The 25,965-nt window shown below is 52.7% G+C and overlaps 2 protein-coding genes across 16 annotated transcripts in view; one reads left to right on the forward strand and one right to left on the reverse strand.

Annotated features, from left to right (window-relative positions):
- The first annotated feature begins 6 nt into the window (after positions 1-6).
- On the forward strand, positions 7-5,631 carry RHBDD3 (rhomboid domain containing 3). Of its 9 annotated transcripts, none has more exons than XM_049698336.1 (6): positions 7-127; positions 627-2,675; positions 3,368-3,751; positions 4,682-4,844; positions 4,931-5,218; positions 5,306-5,631. In XM_049698336.1, exons 2-6 carry the CDS (start codon positions 2,528-2,530, stop codon positions 5,502-5,504), a joined length of 1,182 nt encoding a protein of 393 aa, XP_049554293.1. In that variant the 5' UTR covers positions 7-127; positions 627-2,527; the 3' UTR covers positions 5,505-5,631. The 9 variants fall into 9 exon arrangements, with proteins under 9 accessions (XP_049554293.1, XP_033268630.1, XP_033268631.1 ...); XM_033412739.2 differs by having other exon boundaries at positions 10-127; positions 2,486-2,675; XM_033412740.2 differs by having other exon boundaries at positions 88-162; positions 2,486-2,675.
- Positions 5,632-6,708: 1,077 nt separating this feature from the next.
- EMID1 (EMI domain containing 1) overlaps positions 6,709-25,965 on the reverse strand; it is an 81,240-nt gene continuing 61,983 nt past the window's right edge. For 4 of the 7 annotated variants that reach the window (XM_049698333.1, XM_049698334.1, XM_049698332.1 and 1 more), the window contains 5 exons: positions 25,858-25,910; positions 25,280-25,342; positions 25,133-25,177; positions 17,132-17,176; positions 6,709-7,544 (listed from right to left, as the gene is read on the reverse strand). In XM_049698333.1, coding sequence (XP_049554290.1) covers positions 7,323-7,544; positions 17,132-17,176; positions 25,133-25,177; positions 25,280-25,342; positions 25,858-25,910 — 428 coding nt within the window. In that variant the 3' untranslated portion in view covers positions 6,709-7,322. Of the gene's footprint in view, positions 7,545-10,784; positions 10,876-11,782; positions 11,868-17,131; positions 17,177-25,132; positions 25,178-25,279; positions 25,343-25,857; positions 25,911-25,965 lie in introns of all 7 variants that reach the window. The other 3 variants (XR_007471849.1, XM_049698331.1, XM_033412731.2) reach the window with 3 other exon arrangements.

Below are 25,965 nucleotides of genomic sequence, written 5' to 3' on the forward strand. Positions count from 1 at the left end.
GAGGGAGGGACGAACCACAGCTTTCGCGCCCGCACACCGAGTCCTAATCCTCTCTAAAGAGCACCGGATGTGACGTGTGGGCCAAAATAGCACCGCAGGGGCGGGAGCGGCTGGCGAGCGGATCTTGGTAACAAGTCGGAGTGATTCTCCGGTTGATGCTAGGTTGTTTGGAATGGTTACTCCCGCTGGCTCTAGGGACCGTCTCTGAAGAGTCGGCCTTGGAGGGAAACGGAGGCCGGCGGGAGGGCTGGGGGAAGGGACCGGGGCCTAGAACAACTGCTGACTAATCGGCGGGCGGCGGCGGAGGAGGAGGGGGTGGCCTGCCGACCGGTCGGCCCGGGTCACGCGCCCGAGGGCGAGCAGAATGGGCTCGGGGCGCTCGGGTGTCGGCGGGAAGCTAGAGTACGGACTCCCAGCCAAGGGCTCCACTCAGCCTTATGGGGGCGGGGGGCGCGCTGTGCTGTGAGTACCCCAGACACGTGGCCCGGTCCGCGGGGGAGGGGCCCAAGGCCGGTGGGCTGGATGGGAGGCCCCGAACGTAGCGCCCGGCCCGAGAGCCCCCCAGTAACGGTCGAGGTTGAGAAGACCCTTTAATCACCTCTCATCCAACATCCTTGTTTTTACAGAAGGGGAAACTGAGGCCCAAGGACTTGGGGTACTTTTCCTAAAGTCACAAAGCTGAGCCCCACCCACAGCCTGGGACCCCCACCCCCCCACACACTCTCCATCACCCGGAAAAATTGTCCCCGTCCTGTCTTCACATTCTGTCCTCCCGCCTTCCCAGTAAGGTAGGCAGGGCCTGATGCTGCACAGCCCCGTTTTATAGATAAAGAGACTGCGACCTGGGGCGTTCAGATCCCAGTTCTGCTGGTCCATGGGCAAGTCTCTCACTCTTGCTAAAGTACACGGGGTGGGGGGGCGGGATGGTTGTGAAGGTGCAGGAGAAGGCTGGCAGTGGGTGCCTTGGCTACCCGCAAGGCTTGCACCTGCCTGACTTCTTGGACTCAACCCAGTCTCCCTAGGCAGATGCCCAGGCCCAGCGAAGGGCAGGGCTCACCAAATCCTTCAGCGGGACCTGGAGCAAAGCTAGTGTCTTTCTTTCAGTGAAGACACATAAAGCACGAGCTGTGTGCTAGGAGCACCCTGGGGAACTTGACCATGAGTAGGAGGAGCACCCTTCCTCCCAGAGTTCAGACCACCTGCCTAGAGAAAAACAGGCCAAGCGGTGCTCACTGGATAGGGTAGGCTCCAAGATGTGGAGGCACCAGAGGAGGGGAAGGGAACCTTTGAGCTGGGCTTCAGTGGGTGAATAGGAGTTTGCTGTTAGAGAGATGAAGGGAAGGACGTCGCAGGCAGAGGAGTTTCCTATATTTTTCCTGCAGGAAACTGCCGGGTGGGTTTTGATGCCAAGGATGCCCATGACAAGGGAGCAGATGAAGCAGCCTTCTTGTCTCTGGGATTTTGCTTCCTGCCCTATAAAATCAGCTCAGTGGGAGTCCTGAGACAGGCTAGGGTACAGGAGTGAGGAGATTCCAGCAGGGCCTAGAGGACAGGCTGGATGTGAGGAGGGAGAATGGGAGAGAAAGCCTTGCCTCATGGGCAGGAAATTGGCACATTTGAGGGCTGGAGCAGCTGCTTCCATGTTCAGGCTTCCCCTTGTTGGGGACAGCCAGGATGGCTACAGTTTATCCAGCAGGAGCTGTGGGACTGCCTGAGTCCATTCCTTTTTCTCATTCTATGAGGAATGGATTTTCTTAATCCCCAATTTACAGATGAGGAAGGAGAGGCTCCAGATTTGCCCAGGGAGAGATAACAGCAGGAAGAAGTGGAGTGGATACTGAAACCTTTCTGTGAAAGGGAGGGTAGGGTCAGAGGGGCTGTGGTTGGGGCTTGAGGAAGAGGACGTCTCTGTCCAGTGTCACTGTGTGCACTCAGGGTGTGAGACTCCTGTTGCCTCTCCTCCAACCCTTCTGCTCCACCCCCTCCCTAATCTGTCTGCCCTTTGGCTGGCCTTACCCCCTCTGTCAAGGGCAGCTCAGGCCACCTGGAGCTCTAAGTCAGTGGAGGGGAGGAGGGAGGGAGGAAGGTAGCTGGTCTGTAGCCTGAGGGAAGAGGGAGGCAGAGGAAAGCTGGAGATGGCTCTGAATTTGCCCTGGGGGGCTGCACAAATCCAAAAAATTTTGGGAGTCCAGGGCTCCCGTTCAACTTCCCATTCCCTGTGCTTCCCACTCCAGGCCCCTTTCCAGGGCCCATCAGGGCTCAGGGACCTTTTGGCCTGGCCTCTTCCCATCCTCACACATCAGTGGGATGGCAAGATGGCTAAACACATGGTTAGGCTCTGAGGTCCTCTATGGCCAAGTTGCTGCACCCGCCTCTCCAGCCTCAGTTTTTATTTCTGTAAAATGGTACTGTTGGTATGGTAGCTGAAAGGAAGTCAGATAAAAGCTGCAATAATAACTTGTTATTGTTTTTCCTTTACCCCTAGCACACAGCCCCAAGACCACCTTTGATCACCTTCAGACAAGCTATGCATGCCAGAGGTCCCCCTGGCCTACTGACCCCGGCGCTGCCTCTCGCCTCCTCTGTCCTGATGCTGCTCATGAGCGGCCTGTGGCTGCTGGGAGCTGGCCCCAGCCTTGTCCTGGCCCCAGAGCTGCTGCTGGACCCTTGGCAGGGTGAGGGCCGGCCACATGGCCCTTGGAGGAGGCAGGAGACTTGCTGTAGGGCCTGAGACCAGTTGGCAGGAGCAGCATGCATCCTGCAGTTGTCAGGCAAGGACAGGACCCAGGGCCCCGGGGAAGGTCAGCCTTGGACGGGAGCATGCCCAGCTCAACTACAGCCAAGAAGGGAGGGCCGAGGACCTGGGCAGAGGGGCCAGCACAGGGGTGGGAGCCTGTGAGTAGGAATTCTTTTCAGACGGCTCCCCTTTCGGGTGGCTTTCCCTTAAAATAAACTAAGACTTTCAGCTAAGCCCAAGAACAGGAAGGAGGCACTAGGGGTTTGAAGAGTGACCCCAGCTGAACACCTGTTTCCCAAGAATGACAGCTTCCATTTACATTTGAGGAACCCAAATGATGCTCACAGAAGTGAAGTGACTTATCCATGGTTGGTTGTTCTTAAGAAGACCGAGTGTTGGGTCTGGCTTGTTCTACTTAAAGCAGCAGGGGGCCGGTCACAGTGTTTGGAAGCCCTTGGTCCCCACCACCAGTGATTAAACTACTGGCAGTGGGCAGACTTTGGCTCCCGGGGAGGGGGTGCTGGCTTAGTGGGCGGCCCTGGCGGAGGGTGTTTCCCCATCTGGCACACCGGGGCCAGCCTTGGGGGTTAGGGCCACTAACCTGGCACATAAGCCCATTCTCTCTCCCAGCGCACCGGCTGCTGACACATGCCCTGGGCCACAAGGCCCTCCCAGGGCTGCTGCTGAGCCTGCTGCTCCTGCCCACGCTGGGCTGGCGGCAGGAGTGCCACCTGGGCACACTGCGGTTCCTGCATGCCTCCACCCTCCTTGCCCTGGCCTCCGGGCTGATGGCTGTGCTGCTGGCAGGCCTCGGGGTGTCCAGTGCAGCCGGGGGCTGTGGATACATGCCTGTCCACCTGGCCATGCTGGCGGGGCAGGGTTACAACCCTAGACGGCCCCGTGGGGCACTGCCACCATGGCTCCTGCCGTGGCTGCTGCTCGCCCTGACACCACTGCTCAGCTCCGAGCCGCCCTTCCTGCAGCTCTTCTGTGGCCTCCTGGCTGGCCTGGCCTGTATCCTTTGCCTGGGCCCAGGGCTCATGTGGACGTGTGGGTTCTGTGGCTGGGCCCCCAGGGTGCCTGGGAAGGAATTGGCACAAGAGGTCGGGCCCCCACATTCACACACATCCCAGGAGCGTCTCCAAGTCCTCCTCTCGCCTGGCTCTGAGCTGGGAACTGGGGGCTTGTGGCCATGTAGAGGTACCAATTACAATTTAAAGGAGAGCCTGGGAGCTGAGGGGCCCAAGGAGGCACTTAATCTGGACGTCCCAGTGGAGGTGGGTCTACGCCGAGACCATGCAGAAGGAGGGGTTCAGGTGACGAGAAGTGGAAAAGGAGAGCACGGGCCTGGCAGACAGTACAGAGGGTGTTAAGGACCAGGGTGAGCATGAGCCTGCGGCTCTCCTGGCACCAAAAGGGGGAACGACCTGCGGCCGGTGGTGCAGGTGTGTTAAACAGGCTTTTGCTCCAAAGATGCTTAATGCCTGTTGGGGACAACAGTGCAGTCAGAGGGAACAGTGGGTACAGGCTGACCCTGGAGTCGTTTAGGATTGGGGACACCCGGCTGAATCCTGGAGAGGGGAGCATGTCGCCCTGGCTGGGGCAGGGCCCAGGGGTGGGCCTGGGGTCACAGGCCTGAGCAGGCCAGCAACAGGCCTCAGGGGACAGCGGGCAGGGGGCAGCTGCATGGGGATGAGACAGGTTTTGGGATGAGGCACATCTGGCTCTGCCTCTCATTGGCTGGGTAGCTTCAGGCAGGGGCCCTTTTCCCTCTCTGAGCCTCCACTGCTGACGAGGGTGATGACACCTCCCTGGCAGGGCCACAGTGAGGAGACAGGAGGGAATTCCCATAACACACTTGGCACGGGGCCTGGCATGTGGCGCAGGCTCACCCCTGGCTGAATGTGGTTTTCCTTGACCCGCCGCCCTGCCCTGGGCAGACAGACGCGGCTGGGGCCTTCCGGTGGCTGGAGATCTCTGAGCAGCGGCTGCAGGCACTGCAGGAGGGTGTCCTGTGCAGGGCCCTGGCGGGGTGCTGGCCGCTCCAGCTCCTTCCCACCCCAGGTGGCCTGGCTGAGCTGCCTGTCACCCATCCTGCCGGAGTGAGGTGAGGGTGATGCCGAGGACACTGGCCCCGGTGGTGGAAGCCATGCCGGTGGCTGGCAGTCAGGCCTTCTGCTTCTGCCCCTCCAGGCCGCCCACCCCTGGACCGCCTTACATGGCCTCCCCTAGCCTCTGGCCCCTCAGAGAAGGCTCAGCCCCGCTCCCGCCAGGCCTGGGGCCTATGCAGCCGCTCTGGGAGGGCTCCTCAGAGGTGGGACTGGCCTGGTCTGGGCCCAGCTTCCCCCCAGGGACCCCGCTGTGGGCAGCCCTAGACGAGCAGATGCTGCAGAAGGGGATCCAGGCCTCACTCCTTGAGGGGCCAGTCCAGGGTCCCGAAAGCCCACTCCGGCTGTCTAAGTCCTCCGTCTCCTCCCTGCGGTAAGGTGGGGTAAGTAGGGGTGGGGTCCCCTGGTGTGGGGGCTGGAAGCGGCCCTGACACTCCCTCCCTGTCCCCCCTTCCCACAGGCTGCAGCAACTGGAGCGCATGGGCTTCCCCACGGAGCAGGCGGTGGTGGCCCTGGCAGCCACAAGCCGTGTGGAGGGTGCCGTGTCACTGCTGGTCGGCGGGGATGTGGGCACCGAGGCGCTGGTGACTCAGGGGAGGGGTGGGCCCACCCACCCTGAGGGTCCTGGGCCCCCCGAGCACAGGCAGGCTCTCAGGTGAGAAGCCTGGCCTGTGGGTGGGAAGTCAGAGCCCAGCCCTGTCTGCTGAGAGTCAGGGTGGGTTCAGAGGAGGCCCCCCAGCATCCTGCCCTGGTACTGTTTAGAATAAAAACCAGTTCACTTTTCAACCTGGACCTCCTTGGAGGCAGCAGTTGTGTCTGACTCTTCTACATTAGCATCAGGGGGATGAATGAATGAATGAAAGAATGAACGAGCAGTGAATGAACAGCCGACTGCAGGAGAGCAGCTCCCTGATGTCCAGAGACACAGTGTTACTGAGCTTCCGCCTCAGGGTCTTTGTTGGGCTGGACCCTCTGCCAAGGAGCATTTATCATCTGTTTCCCAGCTAATTTCTACCCATCCTCAGGTCTTGGCCTACACGGAGACCTTCCTCCAGGAAGCCTTCCCTGATTCGCCAGGAACAGCATCCCTTCACCGCCCACAGCCCCCTGTGTCCCTGCTGGACAAGGGCCAGTTCAGTGCGACAAGGGCCAGAGCCCCAGGGCAGGCTCTGAGGCTGGTGGCTGGGCCCTGCGGTGGGGGGGGGGGGGGGGGGGGCGGGGGCAGGAAGCAATGTGGGCGTGCTGTGGGGGAGAAGCTTCCTCAGCTTTGTAGAAGCAGCTCCTCCCTCCTGGCCCCTCTCAGTCCTTGCCCCCTCCCGGGGAGGGGAGGTGTAGCCAAAGCCTAGAGGACAGAGGGTGGGGCATGGGTGTGAGTCACCGATGGGAACTCTGCAAGGCAGAGGGGCCGGGAAGCTGGACTTTGAGGGGCAGTACAGGGGGCTGTAGGCCCCGGATTGGCCTGTGCTCTGGTCACCCGTGAGGCTGTACCCCAGGCCAGGGCCAGAGTGGAGGAGCCACAGAGACCGACCCTGCCATTGGTCACCAGCCAGGGGCCAGAAACAGACTGGGAAACCTGAGGACTACACCATCAGCCTCATTTTACAGGTGAGGAAACAGGCTCAGAGAAGGGAAGCTGCCCTGAGGTCTGGTAGCTCCTGCTGGACACCTGGCCAGGGGGTGGGGATGGCCTGAGCCTCTGTTCTGCTCACCTACCCCCATTCCCCAGCTGCCCAGGTGATGGCCAGGGGAGCCCTGGCCTCACAGTTGTGCTTTGCAGGTGGATAGTGAAGGCCACTGAGAAGAAAGGCTGCTGGCCCTGCCCGGCTGCCCCTCATCTAAGCACACACTGAGACCAGGCCGGTGGGCAGTGAGGCTGGGGGCCTTTATTGGCCAATACACATCTACCTCCTGGTGTCTGTCACAAGCCGTTGTGGGAGCAGGTGGCCCCTCCCTCTCCATGCCCCCTCCGCCTGGGACATGAGAAGGACTGAGGGTTCAGGGGTCAGAACTGAGACAAGGAGCCCTGAATATCCAGTCAGATCAGGTAGCTTGACCTCAGGGTCAGGAACCCAGCACCAGAAAACAAGGAGACGAGGGGTACAGGTGGGTCCCCCAGGTTTGGCTGGGGAGTGGGGAGGTGAGACTGCCCACTCTCATCATCCCTGGGTGTGCTGAGGGCCGGGCAGAGCCCCAGCTTCCAAATCCCTCAGTTGCTTGGGGCCTGGATGGCCAGGCGGTTGATGAGAAGACAGAAGCTCCAAACCTGCCGCCCCTCCCCACAGGCCTGCATCACCCCATTTCACAGAGGGAAACTGAGGCCCACGGCCCTGAGCAAAGCCTCACCTCTTGCCTGGACCACACCTCCCTCTCAGGCTCCAGTCCCGGCTCAGCCTCATAGGAGGCAGATGCGCACGGGCTGCCAGGACCAAGACATGCCCACCCCAAAGGCCTAGGTGGCAGAAGGGACCCTGAGGATATTAATAAATACGGATGGCGGACCTTGGAGGCAGCTGGCCAAGTCCAGGCTGGGAAGGGAAGCCTGGCCTGGCCCTCACCAAGGGGCCACCACCACACTCAGTCTCTCTCGTTTCGGCTCCTGGGGGCCACGATCCGGTAGCTGGTGGCGTGTCCTCCCCTCTTGCCCCGCAAGAGGCTGGGGGTGCCCGTGCCGGCAGGGTCTGCCCCTGACCCCTCTGGTTCTGCGGGAGGGAAGGAAAGAGGCCGGGTTAGTGATGTCTGTGTGAGGTGCCCACCTTCCCTTGGCCCTCTGAGGGGGTGGGGGGTGGGGCTCTGCCCAAGTCTAAGAGGCAGAGGTGTGGGAAAGAAGGGGGTCTGCAAAGCTGGTTAGTGCCCCTCCCCGCAGGAGTTATTAGCCGCTAACCCAACTAGAACACTCAGGGCCTCTATTTGATTTTCTCTGTCAAGTGGGGATCAATGAACCCACCATGTTTCTGAAATGCTTAGCATGTAGCAGATGCTCCATAAACAGTATAGCTCTTTTCTTCGTTAACATATCTTGGAGCAGAGGTGTGCCCTGAATCATTCCCATTTCAGAGCTGGGTAAACTAAGGCCAGGCATCAGCCTCACTCTTCCTCTCTTTTCAGGTTAGGCCACCTGTAGTGGGGAAGGGTTTAGGAAGGCCAGGCTCTGCCACTGACCTACCGTGTGGCTTTGGACCTCTGTCAGGGCCTCAGCTGTCTCATCTCTAAAACCAGGGGGACAGTTCCAGATACAGAGGCCCTGGCCAACTCCAGTAATTACTGAAGTTAGTTTCGATTTAGCTATGGTGAGATATGCCCCAACCTGCAAATAAGGTGGCCCCCAAGAGTAAAACCGGATAATTGGCATTCTTCCCACCTGGAAAACTACTCAACCTTTAAAATGCAGATCAGGACCTACCTCTTCCAGGAAGCCTTATGTAACTATCACCTCAGTCCCTCTCAACGTTAAATGAGGGGTTAAGCAGCTCGGAAGGATGGGCTGTTTTTCCAGGGGGAGGGCCCCAGGATGGAGGACTTGGCTGAGCCTTCGAAACACTGTTCACAGGAGAGACACTTTGACTCTGGTGAGCACCAGCTTCCCACTGAAGGCAATGCCAGGGAGGGAGCTATACCCTCATACTCATAACTGTCTAGCACTCTGACCCTGTGTCTCATGCACCTCTGGGCTGAGATTTGGCGCCCTTGGGGCAGACAGGTATCTGCAATCACAGCCAAGGAACATTTCATGCCCTAAAACAGGGAGCATAGGAGGAGGGTAGCTCAAAGCTCAGGTTCCAACATCAGCTCAGGCCAAGTCCTGGCCCTATCATGTCCCAGTTATGTGGCCTTGGGCAAGTCCCAGAACCTTTAAGCCTCATCTGGAATGTGGGATGACACTCCTGTTGTCACACCCTTGCAGAGTGTTCAATGTGACCAAGAGTGGAAAGTGGTTTTCACAGTAAATGTTGGATTATTATGGTCACTAGGTTGGTGTGTTTTCGACCCAGGGCTCCTGCAGGTCTGGTCACTGTGAATCAGTCATGAGATGCTGTTCTGACATGATCAAATTCAGGGCTTTGGTTTCCCCCGGGCCCCACTCAGTGCCTAGCAAAGCAGAGGGGTCAGGGAACCTTTGCCGATGGAGCCCAAAGAGCTGGCGCTTCAGAGACCTGACCTAGGGCGGACCCCTGGCCTCACCACTACTATCCCTATGTCCCGGGGGAGTCACACGAGCCCTCTGAACCTCTGTTTCTTCATCTGTGAAGTGGGCACAGTGTCGCCCACCTAGAAAGCTTGTTGCAAGGACTGGAGATGATGGATGTAAATTTCCCGGCCCAGGTGGACTGGATGTGTGACAGCTGTTACTATTATCATCATTATTGATTATAATCTAAACATGAGCCCCATCTGGGTCTTTTGTTAGCACCTGCTGTGTATGATGGGCCAATGGGGAAGGCTCCATCTCCTCTACTCCCCTCCTCCTGGCCACACTGCCAGGTGCCTGGCACTTCCTCCCTGGGCTGCTGGAGACAGAGCCAGCTGAGGGGGGCGGAGCACAGATCCAAGGCCACAGTGTGTCCCTTCTGGCTCCCCTCCCAATCCTCCTGAGAGGGGAGTCGGGGGACACCTGACAAGGAGCTGAGCACCTGGGATTTGGTCCTTGGTCCTTCCTCTGGGAGAGGGGAGGAGGTCTGGGAGATGGTCTGAGTTTTCACAAGTTGGGGAAGCCCTGTGGCATGGCGAGAGCAGCTTTGGAAGCAGAACCCACACACCTTCCCACTTCTAGGCCTTTGTCCCCATGGGGGCTGCCCTCCCACCACTTCCTACTGGCACACTCGTAGGGACCTTCTATGACTAACGCAAGGGTCCCATCTTCCAGGAAGGCTTCTCCTCACACACATCCTTTGGTGCTCCTGTACCCCATGGCCCTCATCTCTATAGATGCTGAGGATTGCCCACCACCCAATGGGCAGCTCCCCAAGGTGGGTACCCTGAGATCTGCCTCAGACCCAGCCTGCAGTAGGTGTGCCCTACAGTTTTGCCAAATGAAGGAGGCTTGGCTCTAACCTTGGCTCTCCTTCCTGCTGGGGGCCTCAATTTCCCCATCTGTAAAATAGATGGGAGGTTGGACATTATGTCTGAGGCTGTGTGCACTGATGCGCTAGGACTGGGCTGAGAGATGGGGCAGCTGGGAGAAGGGCTGGGGCCTCTTCACGGGTAGGTGAGGAACGGGGTGGCCGATCCCTGACTCTCTCCAGGGCCAGCCACAGGCTCCAGTTTAACGTGGAGAGACCTCCTTAGGCCCACTGTGACAGCCAGGTGGTGTCTAACCTCCTTCCATGCCTCCCTGACCTACCTTCGAGGACCTTCTCAAATGGGGCCCTACCAGATCTTCTAGCCTCTGTTCTCACCCTCAGCAACCTCACGGAACTGTCCCTCTAGGTTCTCTCTGGTCTCCTGGCTTTTGTCCATGCTGTTCCTCTGCCTGTTCACTTGCCCCCGATCCTTGCCTTTCAGGTCTCCACTTAGATGCCTCCTCCTCCAGGAAGCCCTCCTGAGATGCCCTCTACCACCCCCCCAGCCTGCATCAGGAGCACTTGTGGGCTTTGGTGGCCACCTGTATTCACTCCACTGTGGTATTCCTCACCCTAGGTTTAACGCCCAGTTCCAGGGCTTCCCCCCAGCACCCTAAGCTCCATGAGAGCAGGACCCTGTCTGTCTTATCTGTTGGAGCCTGTGTCAGCAAGGTACCTGGCACAGAGCAGGTGCTCATTCACTCAAGAACTAGTTACCAGAACCTCCTCTGTGCCAGACACCGTCTGCTGGCTGGATGGAAGGGCTGAAGAGTGGCTGTCTGCTAGTCTGGATCCAGTATTGGGAGGTGCCTTCTGTGTCCCCAGGCCCTTCCCAGGCCCTTCCTGGCAGGGGCTGCCCCTGCCTGCCCACCCTGCCGTTACCTGGCCAGATGATGGCTTCCAGCAGGGTGACCCGTCTGGCCAGGAGCTCCAGCTGAGCCTGCTGCTGCAGGAAGCTCTGTAAGCTAGGAGCCTGATGGGAGATCGAGAAGAGCAGACGGTGCGTGTCCGGCCTCCAGGGGCTGGGCTGGGCACCGAGGGTGGGGGGCGGGGCCAGTTCCTTCTGGCTTCCGGGCAGGAGCCTGGGCGTGAGTCTCTGTTGGGACCTTGGCTGCTCCTTCTAAGTGGGGATGGGGCTCACTTGTCTCCTCAAGTGACCAGATGGGTGGAGAACTGGTGGGTGAATGCCTGGGGGAGGGTCTCTCAGGCCACTAAAGGGGGACCCTGGGGCCAGGATGGCCTGCCCAGTGAGAGCCTCTGGGGTCAGAACTGGTGGGTGGTACATTACCCAGAGTCCCCTGGGACCTGAGCCTGGCTCTGTCACCCACAGTCCCCTGCACTTCTGGAGTCTAGCCCCATGACTTGTTGTCCTGTGGGCCTGCAGACTGGCTCTGTTCCCCACAATTTCTCTTGAGCTGAGGCATGACTGGGGTCTGGATTCATTACCCATAATCCTCCTGGGGGCCTGGGCTCTGACGTTATTACCCACAACCCCCTGCACTGTTACAGTCTGGCTCTGTTACCCACAGTCCCCTGCAGTTCTGGAGTTTGGCTCCATTGCCCATAATTCCTTTCAGACTTGAAATCTGTCACCTCTGGTTCCCCTGCAGGCCTGAAAACCACATTACCCACAATGTCTGGAGCCCCAGGTCTTACCACAGGGGTGGGGGCCTGGGTTTCTAGGGCCCCCCCCTTCACCCATGGACAAGGGACCAGTCATTGAGAGATGGGTGGTCTTGACCTTTCAGGTCTCCACCTGGAGAAGGGCAGGTACCTTATCCAGCCTCTTGACTGGACCCAGGCAGCTCCACCCTGGAGGGCCTGGGGAAGCCTGGCAGGCGGGGGCTGGGCTGTCTGTCCGTCTGTCTGTCTCTACTCACCATAGAGCCCAATCATTGTTTCCAAGATTAAAACCCTCTCAGCTAAAATCTTCAAAGCCTCGCGTAGTTGGTGCAACCCCTCCCCCTGTGGAGGAAAGAGACAGATGCAGCCGTGAAGGGGGCAGGGGAGGGGGCCCTGCAAAGCTTGTTGGAGGCCCATGCCCCACCCTGGACATGCACCTGCAGCTCCACACCACCTGCCACAGCCCAGGGCCCACGGACAGCAGGGACAAGACCAGGAGAGGATGGGAGGGGGCCAAGGCAGGCAGAAGCAACCTCCTCAGTAGGATCCCACCCAGCTGGCTGCTCTTTCCTCACACCCCTGCAAATCCTGCTGCACTGAGGGCGGGCGGAGGCCAGTCTGCAGGGGCAGCACTGCTGTCCCAGAGCCTGCCACAGAACCTGCCCAGACGCTGCCGCAGAGCCCCGGCCCCTCCTCCATCTCTGTTGCCTGAAACCAGTTGGTCTCACATCATCTGCATGATTCCTGCCACATCCCTGGGCCACTTGTACTCTTCTTTACTTAACAGTCTTTAAACTGACTCAATTTTGCCTTAAATACTGTATTTGTCTCACCCTAATTAACTCCATTGGTGGGATCAGGCTACTTACCGATATCCTTCCCACTCATGTCCAAATGAACATGTAAGAGTAAAATCAGAAAATGTTTGTGTGGCATCGCTGTTGGGAAGCCAGGCTTAAAATGCCGGCAAAGCTGAAGTTCAGGCCCAGGTGCCCCTGCCCCAGCCCTTTTGAGCCCATCCCTCCCTGGGCTCTGACTACTCCAGGTCCATGTGCTGCACATCCCGGAGCCCAGCCCTCAGCCCCACCCTCTCTTCTCAGCTGAGTCTCTAGCACCCAGGCCCGGGGATGCGGCAGCGGCCCTCAGACCCCTCCCCTAGGCCTCCCTGCTCTGGGGTCTCCTGTCTCAAGTGGTGCCGGTGCTGGCCAGGGACCGCCAGCTGGCCCTCACCTTCACTTCTTCCCAGTGTCTGTCTGTCTGTCCTTTCCTCCCCCAGCATAGGGTCCGCGGTCTTGCCAAAACTCCACACTCCCTCACTCCTTCCTCTTTCCGAGTCCAGACTAAAGCTATTTCTGGAATGTAGATATCTTAATTCTGACAGAGCACCAGGATAGCAATAGAACTATTCCCGCCCTGACACATCTGGGAGTCTCTCAGAGTGCTTCACTTAGTACAGATTAAATGAAGGGATGAGGTATAATATGCATCTTGGTACAATTACTACCTTCAAGGAAGCTGTTCCCACAAAAACGTCTAACAATCAAGAGTCCTCCCAACATGTCTGTTCTGAGTGAGCCCACTGTGGCCATGCTGAGACTGTCCCTTATGATCTGGCTGTCCTGTCCACATCACATGGATGGGGCCACTGACTGGCCATTGGGCCTGGGGGTCACCGGGTCACACTAAAGTAATCTCTCTTCAAGTATTACACCCATCTAAACATGGATGACCTTCAAAAATTACATTAAGCCACTGCCAGCATCTACAATGGGACAAGCTAATGTCATAAGCCTCCTGATGAGATGCAATAAGAGGGCACCACATCCCCAGTTAGTGCACCTGCCAAGGGTATTTAACCTGCATCTCATCACAAGGGAACAGTCAGACAAATCTAGACAGTGGGATAGTCACAAAATGACAAAGTCAAGAGAAAGAAGAAAAGGGCAGGGGGCCTATTTTACATGAAAAGAACCTAGAGGGCTTCCCTGGTGGTGCAGTGGTTGAGAGTCCGCCTGCCAATGCAGGGGACACGGGTTTGTACCCCGGTCCGGGAAGATCCCACATGCCGCAGAGAGGCTGGGCCTGTGAGCCATGGCCGCTGAGCCTGTGCGTCCGGAGCCTGTGCTCCGCAACGGGAGAGGCCACAACAGTGAGAGGCCCGCGTGCCGCAAAAAAAAAGAACCTAGAGATGTGACAACCAAATGCAACACATGAATCTTGATTGATCTTGTTTTTTTTTAAAACTAGCTACAAAAGGCATTTTGGGGACAATGGGTAAAATTTATATATAAGCTGTATATTAAGTGGCATCATTTCACTGAATTAATGTCAGCTTTCTCAGGTGTGACAGTGTTACTGTGGCTCTTTGGGAGAATGTCCATATTCTTTCAAGACACATGCTGATGTGTTAGGGGAGATGTGGATGAGGTCTGCAACTTACTTTCAAATGGATTAGAAAAAAAAGATCTATAGATATATAAAGAGCGAAAGAACAAAGGCAGCAAAATACTAATAATTGGTCAGTCTAGAAGAAGGGTACAAGGATAGTCATTGTAGCAAATTTTCTATATATTTGAAAATTTTCAAAGTAAAAATATGGGGGAAAATGCCAAAAAAATATTCTGGGTGGGTGGCCTGCTGCTTGCACCAATGACGTCCCAGTGCCCTCCAATCCTGGCCTTAGTGTCCAGGGCCTGTTGGACACCCCCACTCGGCTGTCATGTAGACATTCCCCGTTCTCCATGGAGAAAACTCAGCAGGCCAGCTTCTCCTGGCTCTCTTCTCTCTTTTACTATTGTAAACATCTCCCTTAACTTCTCGCTCCCCCCTCCATAGCCAGACAAGCACCCAAGTGTCTCTCAGCTCCATTGACATCTGTCCCTCTTCACTGTCCCCCTTCTAGTTCCGGCCCCCACAGCCTCTTGCCAGGGTGACCAGGACAGCCTCCTGTCTAGTCTCTCTTTCTGCTCCCTTCTCCCATCCTTTCTCCACATGGCAATCAGAGGGATCTTTTGCAAACAAAAATCTGACCATGTCACTTCCCTACTTATAAATATTTCAATGACTCCCCACTGCCCATAGAACAAAGTTCTAATTCCTCAGCATGGCCTCTCAAGTCCTAAAAGCCTCTATGACCTCTGTCTCACTCCTTACCTGTCACACTCTGTCACTCCAAGTATTTGCAGCTCCTCAAACACCCTGGGCCCACTCTTGCCCCAGGGCCTTTGCATGTGATGTTTCCTCTCCTCTGCGTGAACACCCTTTGCCAGGCTTCGGCCTGGGTCTCCTTATCCAAGAAGATGCTAAATCTACCCCTCCACAATCATAGCTGAGCTCCCCCTGTCCTGTCACTGCTGGTTACTGGTCTGTTTCCCCCCACCCCACTGTGACCACCCTGAGGATGGGGACTGTGTCCAAATCACATCTATGTCCACAGTGCCCAGCCTGGGGCCTGGCACCCACCAAGGAGGTGCTTGGGGAAAGTTAGCTGGCTCCCCCAGTCCTGGGAGCTGAAAAGCCTGGGCTTCAGTTCAAGCTCTGCCAACAATTCACTCTGTGGAGTTGGGCCTCAGTTTTTCCTGTCTGAATAAGGGGTATGAGCTTTGGTCTAGATGGGCCAGCTGAGCCCCGTCACTCCCAGGCAGTGCCTGCAGTGCATCCTCATGACCACTGGGTGTCAATGCTGAGCCACAGCCAGGTCAGTGGCTCCAAAAGCTTCACTAAGTGGGGGTTGGTAGGTGGAGTGTGTATAGGAGCCCTCAGGCCTCTTCCCCACACAGACCTCATCCCCACCTGCCCCCAACAGAGCTGTTCCCCCAGCCCCCAAAGCCTCATGCAGCCCCCAGCCCAGCGGGTCCCCTCCCAGGCAGGCGGCAAGCAGGGGCAGAAGTGCAGGTGGGTAAGTGGAAAGCAGGTGGATGGGCAGGGGCCCTGCTACCTCTTGTGGGGGCCCCTCCCACAGGTGGTCCTGAGTTTGAAGTCTGTTCTGGGAGAGTTCAGGCATCTGTTCTCCTGTTGGGACCCCCATATAGGGATGGGGCTCCCCAGCCTAATTCAGCCTTCATCCCACCTCTCCCACCTCCTCTAGGCGGGGTGAAAAATGTGTTTCCAAATGAAAGGTCTCTGGGAGAGGCCAGTGAAGGGGCCTAGAGGCGGCAGAGGGCTGGGATCACATGGGTCTAGCTGACCCCCAGCCCAGCTCATGCCTAAGCAGGCAGTATGCTTAAGAGGCTCTGGAGCCACTAGTGGGTAGAGGGTAGGTAAGGGAGTGGGGTGGCAGTGAGGGCTGGGAGAGGCTTGCCCGAGAGGTAGCAGGACCCCAGAAGTCATGGAAAGACATGGGGGAGGGCTCGTGCAGGGTGGGGGGCTCCCACGGCTGTATCCATCACTGACCCCACAATCAGGAGCAGAGAGGGCAGGGCAGGCGCTGGGTGCTTCCCATGTCTTCATTAACTAATGCCTGCCAGGAAGTAGGGTGTCCCAGCCAGACTGCACCAGGGAGAGGGGTGGACGAGGGAGGGAGGCACAATACCAGCCTCCAAAAGAACTCCCCAGTTGCCTCTCCTGTCTGCCCCCAACCCATCCAGTTTTCCAAATGTGTCCTATATCAGTGATGGTTTCCAGGTCCCTGCACCGTGGGGCTTTTAGTCCTCCCCCCATGTCTCCTGGGTGGGTGATTTCTAGGCCCTGAAATTCATTCACTGCAAGTCTCTCTCGTGATGTGAAGGTTCTAGGATCCCACATGTGGTTTCTAGGTCCCCTTTCCCATTTATTCTATGTCTGCTGTGTATGTGACAGTTTCTAGACCTCCCTTCCCAGCCTTCATGGGCTTCCTTTGTGTACAGTGGTTTCCAGATCCCCCATCTCATTTTCCATGGTTTTCTGGTGCGTATGGCAGTTTCTAGGCCTCTCCTCCCACTCCTCATGGGTCTCCTGTGTATGTGATGGTGTCTGGGACCTCATGTTAATTATAGGTCTTTTGGGAACAATGGATCTAGGTCCCCTGACCTCATTTACCATGTACAACGTGTCCATGGTGGTTTCCAGGTCTCCCTTCCTGTGATTCACGGATTCCTATGTGTATGGTGGTGTCTAGTGCCCTGTCCCTTTTACCGAAGCGCTCCTGTGTACCTCAGCGTTTCTACAACTCCCTTCCTCTGCTGCATGGCTCTCCTAAGGCCTCCTGTCCCGTTCTTCTGTGTGGATATTGTTTTCATGCTTCCCTTTCTTTTGCAGACAGGGGAGCAGAAGCCAAAGCCCTTGCTGGGAGAGGGCTATGGAGGCAGGGGATGCAGTCTGGACTGGGTCAGCCCAAACTGCCCAGGAGGAACTGGCAGGGTCACCCTGGCCTGGAAAGGCCGCAGAAGGAAGGCAGAGATAGGGATAAAGACAGAGGCAAAGAATGTAGGGTCTGCTGATACGGCTGGCCCTGCCCACTGGGGAGGGACAGGATAGGGGAGGACGCTGGGGCTGAGAACTGGCAAGGCTCCCCACTTGGAGACCAGGTTGCAAAGGGGATCTGGATGGGGTGCCCCCACCCCCAAATAATCTCCTGAGTGTCCAGGGCGGGGAGGCAGCGGGAGGGCAGTGCTGGGCTAGTGGCTTACCCAGTGGCTCTTCTCACCAGGGTCTCCTTTAGGGCCAGGTTCTCCCTGCAAGGAGAGAGAGGTAGGAACAGTGAGAGAGGCGAGGATAGAGAGAGGAAGAGAGGTTGAGCAAGGGTGAGACAGAGAGTAGCTCGTTTGGGCGAGATAAAAATGCAAAAAAACAACTGTTTGAAGGCAATGGAAAGTGATAAAGAGCAGCCAGTAACTGAAGGATATCTGACCTTAGAAAGAAGGGAACTGCACTGGGTAACATCAGTATATTTATGGCTTTTCCTCTGAGGGCTCATCCCAACCCCCTCTGCCTGGCAAACAGCTCAAGCAGCAAGCTTTAGTCTTATTGGCCTGAGGAATCAGAGGTCGGGGTCAAGACTGACAAAGAAGGAGGAAATGGAGGGGAAATGCTGGAAAGCAGGGAGCCACAGTAGGGGAGCAAAATCTGTATAAATACTCCACTCTAATCCTTGGATGGTCCGTGAAATGCCCATGCTAAAGTCACAGAGCTGAGTTGGAGCCACACCATAGAGCAAAACTCAACACTCTTCAGAGGAAGACTGTCTTCACTATATTGTCTATATTGTCCAGGATGCAATACAAAATTATTAGACATGTGAAGAAATGGAAAAATGTGACCCATATGCAAGAGAAAAATCAGTTAGTAGAAACAGACCCATAACCAACCCAGGTACTGGGATTACCAGACATGGAGATTAAAATACCTGTGACAACTATGTTAACGGATATAGTGGAGGGACTTCCCTGGTGGTCCAGTTGTAAAGAAGCCACCTTCCAATGCAGGGGATGTGGGGCAACTAAGCCTGCATGCCACAACTACTGAGCTCGCGTGCCTCAACTAGAGAGCCTGCACGCTGCAAACTACAGAGCCCATGCACCCCAGAGGCAGCATGCCACAACTAGAGAAGAGAAAACCCGCATGCCACAACTAGAGAAGAGAAAACCCACACACCACAACTAGAATCGCGCGCACTGCAGTGAAAAGCCCACGTGCCACAACAAAAGCTCCCACGTGCCTCAGTGAAGAGCCCGCCTGCCACAACTAAGACCCAACGCAGCCAAAAATAAAAAATTGAATCTAGTGGAATTGATACAATGGGTGATGAGATGGGGAATTTCAGGAGGGATGTGAAAATTATGAAAAGAGAATCAAATGGAAATCCTGGAAATAAAAATGATAATACTAGAAATAAAAAATTAATTAGCTGGGATTAATTGAAGATGTGCCATAACAGAAGAAAGAATCAACTAACTTGACAGGTCAATGCAATAATTCTAAGTGAAGCACAGAGAGAAGAAAGATTTTTAAAAAAATTAACGGAGGGCTTCCCTGGTGGCGCAGTGGTTGAGAGTCCGCCTGCCGATGCAGGGGACATGGGTTCGTGCCCCGGTCCGGGAAGATCCCACATGCCGCGGAGCGGCTGGGCCCGTGAGCCATGGCCGCTGAGCCTGCGCGTCCGGAGCCTGTGCTCCACAACGGGAGAGGCCACAACAGTGAGAGAGGCCTGCTTACCGCAAAAAAAAAAAAAAAAAAAAAAAAATTAACAGAGCCTCAGACTTCCCTGGTGGCACAGTGGTTAAGAATCCGCCTGCCAATGCAGGGGACATGGGTTCAAGCCCTGGTCCAGGAAGATCCCACATGCCGCGGAGCAACTAAGCCCGTGCACCACAACTACTGAGCCCGCACTCTAGAGCCTACGAGCCACAACTACTGAGCCTGTGTGCCACAACTACTGAAGCCCACGCACCTAGAGCCCATCCTCCGCAACAAGAGAAGCCACGGCAATGAGAAGCCTGCGCACTGCAACAAATAGTAGCTCCCGCTCGCTGCATCTAGAGAAAAGCCTGCACGGAGCAACAAAGACCCAAATGCAACCAAAAATAAAATAAAATAAATAAAATAAATTAATTTTTTAACAAAAGTGGGAGTAGCTATATTAATTTCAGACAGAGCACACTTCAGAGCAAGGAAAGTTATCACGGACATAGAGGGGTCAGCATTCCATGAAGGCATAACAATCCTTAATGTGTATGCACTTTACAACGGAGCATCAAAATATGTGAGGCCAAATCCGATAGAACTGCAAAGAGAAATATATGAATCCGCCAATGCCATTAATCAACCAGATAAAATTGACATCTATAGACCACTTTATCCAACAACAGCAGATTACACATTCTTCTCAAGCTCACATGGAACATTCACCAAGATAGACCACATTCTGGCCCATAAAATATAACTCAACAAATTAAAAAGAATAAAAATCATACAATGTATGCTCTTAGACCACAATGGAATTAAACTAGAAATCCCTAACAAAAAGATAACTGGAGGGAATTCCCTGGCGGTCCAGTGGTCAGGACTCCAAGCTTCCATTGCCGGGGGCATGGGTTCGATCCCGGGTCGGGGAATTAAGATCCCACAAGCCACGAGGCACAGCCCCCCTCACAAAAAAGGATAACTGGAAACTCCCCCAATACTTGGAGATTAAACAAAAGACTTCTAAATAACAGGTGGACCAAAGAACAAATCTCAAGAGAAATTTTAAAATACTCTGAACTACATGAAAATAAAAATGCAGGGCTTCCCTGGTGGCGCAGTGGTTGAGAGTCCGCCTGCCGATGCAGGGGACACGGGTTCGTGCCCCGGTCCGGGAGGATCCCACATGCCGCGGAGCAGCTGGGCCCGTGAGCCATGGCCGCTGAGCCTGCGCGTCCGGAGCCTGTGCTCCGCAACGGGAGAGGCCACAACAGTGAGAGGCCCGCGTACCGCAAAAAAATAAAAAAGAAAAAATAAAAAAAAAAGAAAAAGAAAATAAAAATGCAACTTAGCAAAATTTGTGGGAGATGGTGAAAGCAGTGCTTAGAGGGAACTTAGTATAAATCTACACTAGTCAAGACAGTGTGGTATTGGCTAAAGAATAGTCAAATAGATTAATGGAACAGAATAGAGAGCCCAGAAATAGACCCACATAAATGTAGTTGACTTTTCTTTGACAAAGGAGCAAAGGCAATACAATGGAGCAAAGGTAGTCGTTTCCACAAATGATGCTGGAACAACTGGACATCTAAATGCAAAAACATGAATCTAGACACAGACCTCATACTCTTCACAAAAATTAACTCAAAATATATCACAGACCTAAATGTAAAATGCAAAACTATAAAATTCGTAGAAGATAACATAGAAGAAAACCTTGATGACCTTGGGTTTAATGATGACTTTTTAGATACAATGCCAGAAGCACAATCCATGAAAGAAATCATTGATAAGCTGGACTTCATTAAAATTACAAACTTCTGCTCTGCAAAAGTGAATGTCAAGAGAATTAGAAGACAAGTTATAGACTCGGAGAAAATATTTGCAAAAGATACATCTGATAAAGGTGTACAAAGGTGTATCTCTGTATATGCAAAATATACAAAGAACTCTTAAACTTCAACAAGAAGAAAACAAACAACCCAATTTAAAAAGCTTTTGCACAGGAAAGGAAATGTCATCAACAAAATGAAAAGGCGACCTATGAAATCGTAAAAGATATTTGCAAGCCACATGTCCAATAAGGAGTTAATATCCAAAATATATAAGGAACTTATACAACTCAATAGCAAAACCCCCAAATAAGCCAATTAAAAAATGGGCTAAGGACCTGAATAGACATTTTTGCAAAGAAGATATACAAATGGCCAATAGGTATGTGAAAAGATGCTCAACATCACTAGTCATCAGGAATATGCAAATCAAAACCACAACCTGAGCTATCACTTCATACCTGTTAGGATGTCTGTTATCAAAAAGATGAGAGATAACAAATGGTGGTGAGAATGTGGAAAAAGGGGAACACTTGTATACTGCTGGTGGAAATGTAAACTGGTACAGCCATTATGGAAAACAGTATGGAGATTCCTCAAGAAATTAAACATAGAACTACTGTATGATCCAGCAATCCCACTTCTGGTTATCTATCCAAAGGAAAGGAAATCACTGTCTTGAAGAGGTATGTTCATTGCAGCATTATTCATGATAGCCAAGATATGGAAAGAACCTGTGTCCATTGATTGATGAACAGATAAATACTATGTGGGTTATACACACACACACAGGAATATTATTCAGCCTTAAAAAAGAAGGAAATCCTGCCATTTGTGACCACATGGATGAATGTGGAGGGCATTATGCTAAGTGAAATAAGCCAGACAGAGAAAGACAACTACCGTGTGGTATCACTTATACGTGGAATGAGGAAAAAAAAAAGAAAAGAAAAGAAAAGTTGAACTCAGAGAAACAGTAGAACGGTAGAACGGTGGTTGCCAGGGACTGGGTTGTGGGGAGGGAAGGAATGGAGAAAGGTTGGTAAAAGGGTACAAACTTTCAGTTATAAGATGACTAAGTTCTTTTTCTTTTTCTTTTGGCTGCATCGTGCAGCTTGAGGGATCTTAGTTCCCCGACCAGGGACTGAACCCATGGCAGTGAAAGTGCCAAGTCCTCACCACTAGACTGCCAGTGAACTCCCAGATGACTAAGTTCTAATCTAAGGATCTAAGATATAGTATGGTGACCATAGTTTCTTACAAAAACTTACAAAAAAGTTTATAAAACTAACCATACTCTTACCATATGATCCAGCAATTGCACTCATTGGCATTTAACCAAATTAATTGAAAAGTTATGTCCACACAAAGACCTACACTTGGATGTTTATAGCAGCTTTATTCACTATTGCCAAAACGTGGAAGCAACCAAGATGTCCTTCAGTAGGTGAATGGATAAATGAACTGTGGTACATACAATGGAATATTATTCAAAAAAAAAAGGGCTATCAAGCCATGAAGAGACACGCTGGAACCTTAAATGTGTATTATTAAGTGAAAAAGGCCAATCTGAAAAGGCTACATACTGTATTATTCCAGCTATATGACATTCTGGAAAAAGCAAAAATGTGGAGACAGTTAAAAGATCAGGGGTTAGAAGGGAGAGAGGGATGAATAAGCAGAGCACAGAGGATTTTTAGGGCAGTGAAATATTCTATATGATACTACAATGGTGTATACATGTCATTATACATCTATTAATACGCATAGAATGTACAACACCAAGAATGAATCCTAATGTAAACTATGGACTTTGGGGGATAATGACATGACAATGTGGGTTCATCAATCGTATCAAATGCACCACTGTGATGTGAGATGTCGATGGTGGGGTAGGCTATCCACGTGTGGGGACACGGAGTATATGAGAATTCTCTGTACTTTCTACTCAATTTTGCTGTGAACTCAAAAAATGCTGTAAAAAAGAATTTTATTCATTAAACAAAACAACCAACGAAAAACACAACCCAGCAAGCTTACAGATCCGGGAATCTCAGCCAACCCAAAGCAGGATAAATACAAAGAAAATCACAGCCATCCACATCATGATCAATCTGATGAAAACCAAGGGTAAAGAGAAAGTCTTAAATGCCAAAGGAAAAAGAGACATATTATGTACAGGGGAAAAACAATAAGAATGACAGTCAGTTTCTCATGAGAAATTGTAATTGTCTACATAAGCCAGAGGACCACGGAACAACATCTTTAAAGTAATAAAGGGGGATAAAACTGCCAACCTATCATTTTATATCCAGTGAAAACATCTTTCAAAAATTAAGGTTAAATACAGTTTGAGATAACAAAAGCAGTGAGGATTTGTTGCCAGCAGACCCACACCACAAAAAAGGCTAAAGGATGTTCTTTAGGCTCAAGAGAGATGATACTATATGAAAATCTGGATCTACAGGAAGGTATAAAGAGTATAGAAATGATAAATACATCATGAGATGTAAAAGACTATTTTTCTTTGTTTTTTAAACTTCTTTAAAAGTCAACTGTTTAAAGCAATAACAACAATGTATTGAGGATTTATAACAAATACAGAAGTAAAATATATGATGGCAATAGCACAAGGACAGAAGGGAGTGGATTATACTGTTGTAACGTTCTTATGTATACATGAAGAGGTATAATACTAATTCAAGTAAAAGGATGCATATTGTTATCCTTAGAGCAACCGTGAAAAAGTAACACAAAGAGGTATAGTGAAAAAGTCATTAGTAGAGACAACACAGAACAATTCTCAATCCAAAAGAAGGTAGGGGATCTAAAAAAAAAGGTACAAATGAACTTATTTACAAAGCAGAAATAGAGTCACAGATGTAGAAAACAAACTTATGGTTAACAGGGAGGAAAGGGGGGAGGAGGGATAAATTGGGAGATTGGGATTGACATATACACACTACTGTATATAAAACAGATAACGAATAAGGACCTACTGTATAGCACAGGGAACTCTACTCAATACTCTGTAATGACCTATATGGGAAAAGAATCTTAAAAAGAGCAGGTATTTGTATATGTATAACCGATTCACTTTGCTGTACACCTGAAACACAACATTGTAAATCAATTATACTCCAATAAAATTTTTTTTTAAATCTAAAATAAAAAAAAAAGAAGGCAGGAAAAGAAGGGGAGAAAAAGAAATAAAGGAGACATTGGGGTAAGTAGAACACAAATAGCCAGATAGTTGACTTAAGCAGAACCATATCAATAATAATATACATCACTAAATGTAAATGGAGGGACTTCCCTGGTGGCACAGTGGTTAAGACTCCATGTTCCCTTGGGCTTCCCTGGTGGCGCAGTGGTTGAGAGTCCGCCTGCCGATGCAGGGGACATGGGTTCGTGCCCCGGTCCGGGAAGATCCCACATGCCGCGTAGCGGCTGGGCCCGTGAGCCATGGCCGCTGAGCCTGCGCGTCCGGAGGCTGTGCGTCCGGAGCCTGTGCTCCGCAACGGGAGAGGCCACAGCAGTGAGAGGCCCGCGTATCGCAAAAAACAAAAAACAAAAAAAAAGACTCCATGCTCCCAATGCAGGGGGCCCGGGTTCGATCCTTGCTCAGGGAACTAGATCCCACATGCATGCTGCAACTAAGAGTTCACATGCTACAACTAAGGAGACCACGAACTGCAACTAAGGAGCCTGCAAGCTGCAACTAAGGAGCCTGCCTGCTGCAACTAAGACCCATTGCAACCAAATAAATAAATAAATGTAAATGGAGAATTCCCTGGTGGTCCAGTGGTTAGGACTCCATGCTTTCACTGCCGAGGGCGCGGGTTCAATCCCTTTTTGGGGAGCTAAGATCCTGCAAGCTGGGCAGTGTGGCCAAAAAAAAAAAAAAAAAAAAAAGTAAATGAACTCAATAGTTAGGCTGTTTAAAAAAAAAAAGCAAGACTCAAGTATGTCTTTTTTCTTTTTTTGGCCACACCACGCAGAATGCAGGATCCCAGTTCCCTGACCAGGGCTCGAACCCATGTCCCCTGCATTGGCAGGCGGATTCTTAACCACTGCACCACCAGGGAAGCCCAAGACACACTTTTAATAGAAAGACAAACAAGTTGAAAGTAAAAGGATTGGAAAAGATATATCACGCAACACCAAGCATAAGAAAGCTGGTGTGGCTATTTTAATATCAAACAAAATAGAATTCAAGACAAGAAGTATTACCAGAGAGAAAGATATTCATTTCATACAGATAAAAGGACCAAGAAGTCATTAAAATCTTGAAAGTGTATGCACCTAATAACAAAGCTTCAAAATACATGGAGCAAAAACTGACCAAACTAGAGCGAGAAATAGACAAATCTACAGTCATAGTTGGAGAGATGGAGAAAGAGAGAAATACAAAGAGTCAGAGAGATGGAGACACAGAGGGAAGATAGAGAAAGACAAACAGGTACAGAGACACAGAGCGAGAGCGAGGGAGATGGAGGCAGCCTGATCCTAAGAGGCTAATGGAACCCTGAGACGGGGGGTAAGAAAGGAGACGGAGCTTGCTCTGGACCAGACAGGGAGGGACAGGGGCTCTGGCCATAGGAGATGGAGCCATAGCAGGGGTCTGGGCCTGTGGGATCCTGGAGGGGGTGCTGCAGGGTGGGCAGCATCACTTACCTGCTGCCCCATGGAGCCCTGGGGGCCAGGCTCCCCACGCAGTCCCTGTAGGAGGGAGGAGAAGAATGGAGTGCGCTGTCAGAGGGTCTGACCCAGGGTGCCCAGGACTCCCCAGAATCCTTCACCCAGGGCCACCTCAATACTCACTCTCTCGCCCTTCTCTCCTGGGTGGCCGGAGATTCCTTTGGGTCCAGTGGGGCCTGGGGGTCCCTGAGCAACAAGACAGGGCCTCAGCCTTGTGCTGGGGCAGGGTAGAGGGGGCAGGGACTTAGGGGGCAGAGGGGTAGGGAAGGGCACCCCAGCTTGCCCTGGGCTTCTGGGCCCTTCACCACACACCCAATGCCTAGCACACAACAGTAAGTGCATACAGCTCAGTGTTCAGAGCGATGGCCCTGGAGTCAGACAGTCCCTGCATTGATCTGGAAGCTGCCATGTGCTGGCCACAGCCCTAGGGCAAGAATCTCCACCTTTCTTGGCCTTAGGTGATAACAATACTTGCTTCTTGTTACATGGACTGAATAAGAAGATTTACGGAAAGTATCTTGCACATTAAGTGCTCCATAAATGCTTGAATGAATGAATGAAAGGATGGATGAATGGATGATGGATGGATGGGTGGTTGAGTGGGTGGGTGGGTGGATAGGTGAGTGGATGGATGGGTTGGGTGCAGGGGGGGTGGGTGGATGGACGGACAGAAGAGTGGGAGTACTTGGAGAAATACTCACTATATGTCCAGGATTCCCAGGGATGCCCATGGGACCAGGAGGTCCAGGAGGACCTGGAATAAGACATGATGCCCTCAACAGTACAATGCCAGGAAGTCCACCATCAGC

This window comes from Orcinus orca, chromosome 15 (assembly GCF_937001465.1).
Source record: "Orcinus orca chromosome 15, mOrcOrc1.1, whole genome shotgun sequence".
NCBI lineage: Eukaryota > Metazoa > Chordata > Mammalia > Artiodactyla > Delphinidae > Orcinus > Orcinus orca.

Excerpts from the sequence above, each read along its gene's own strand:
- RHBDD3 (XM_049698336.1), top strand. The coding sequence starts at position 2,528 with ATGCATGCCAGAGGTCCCCCTGGCCTACTGACCCCGGCGCTGCCTCTC. Across the intron at positions 3,752-4,681 it reads CCTCCTGGCTGGCCTGGCCT|ACGCGGCTGGGGCCTTCCGG; the intron begins GTATCCTTTGCC and ends CTGGGCAGACAG. Across the intron at positions 4,845-4,930 it reads ACCCATCCTGCCGGAGTGAG|GCCGCCCACCCCTGGACCGC; the intron begins GTGAGGGTGATG and ends CTGCCCCTCCAG.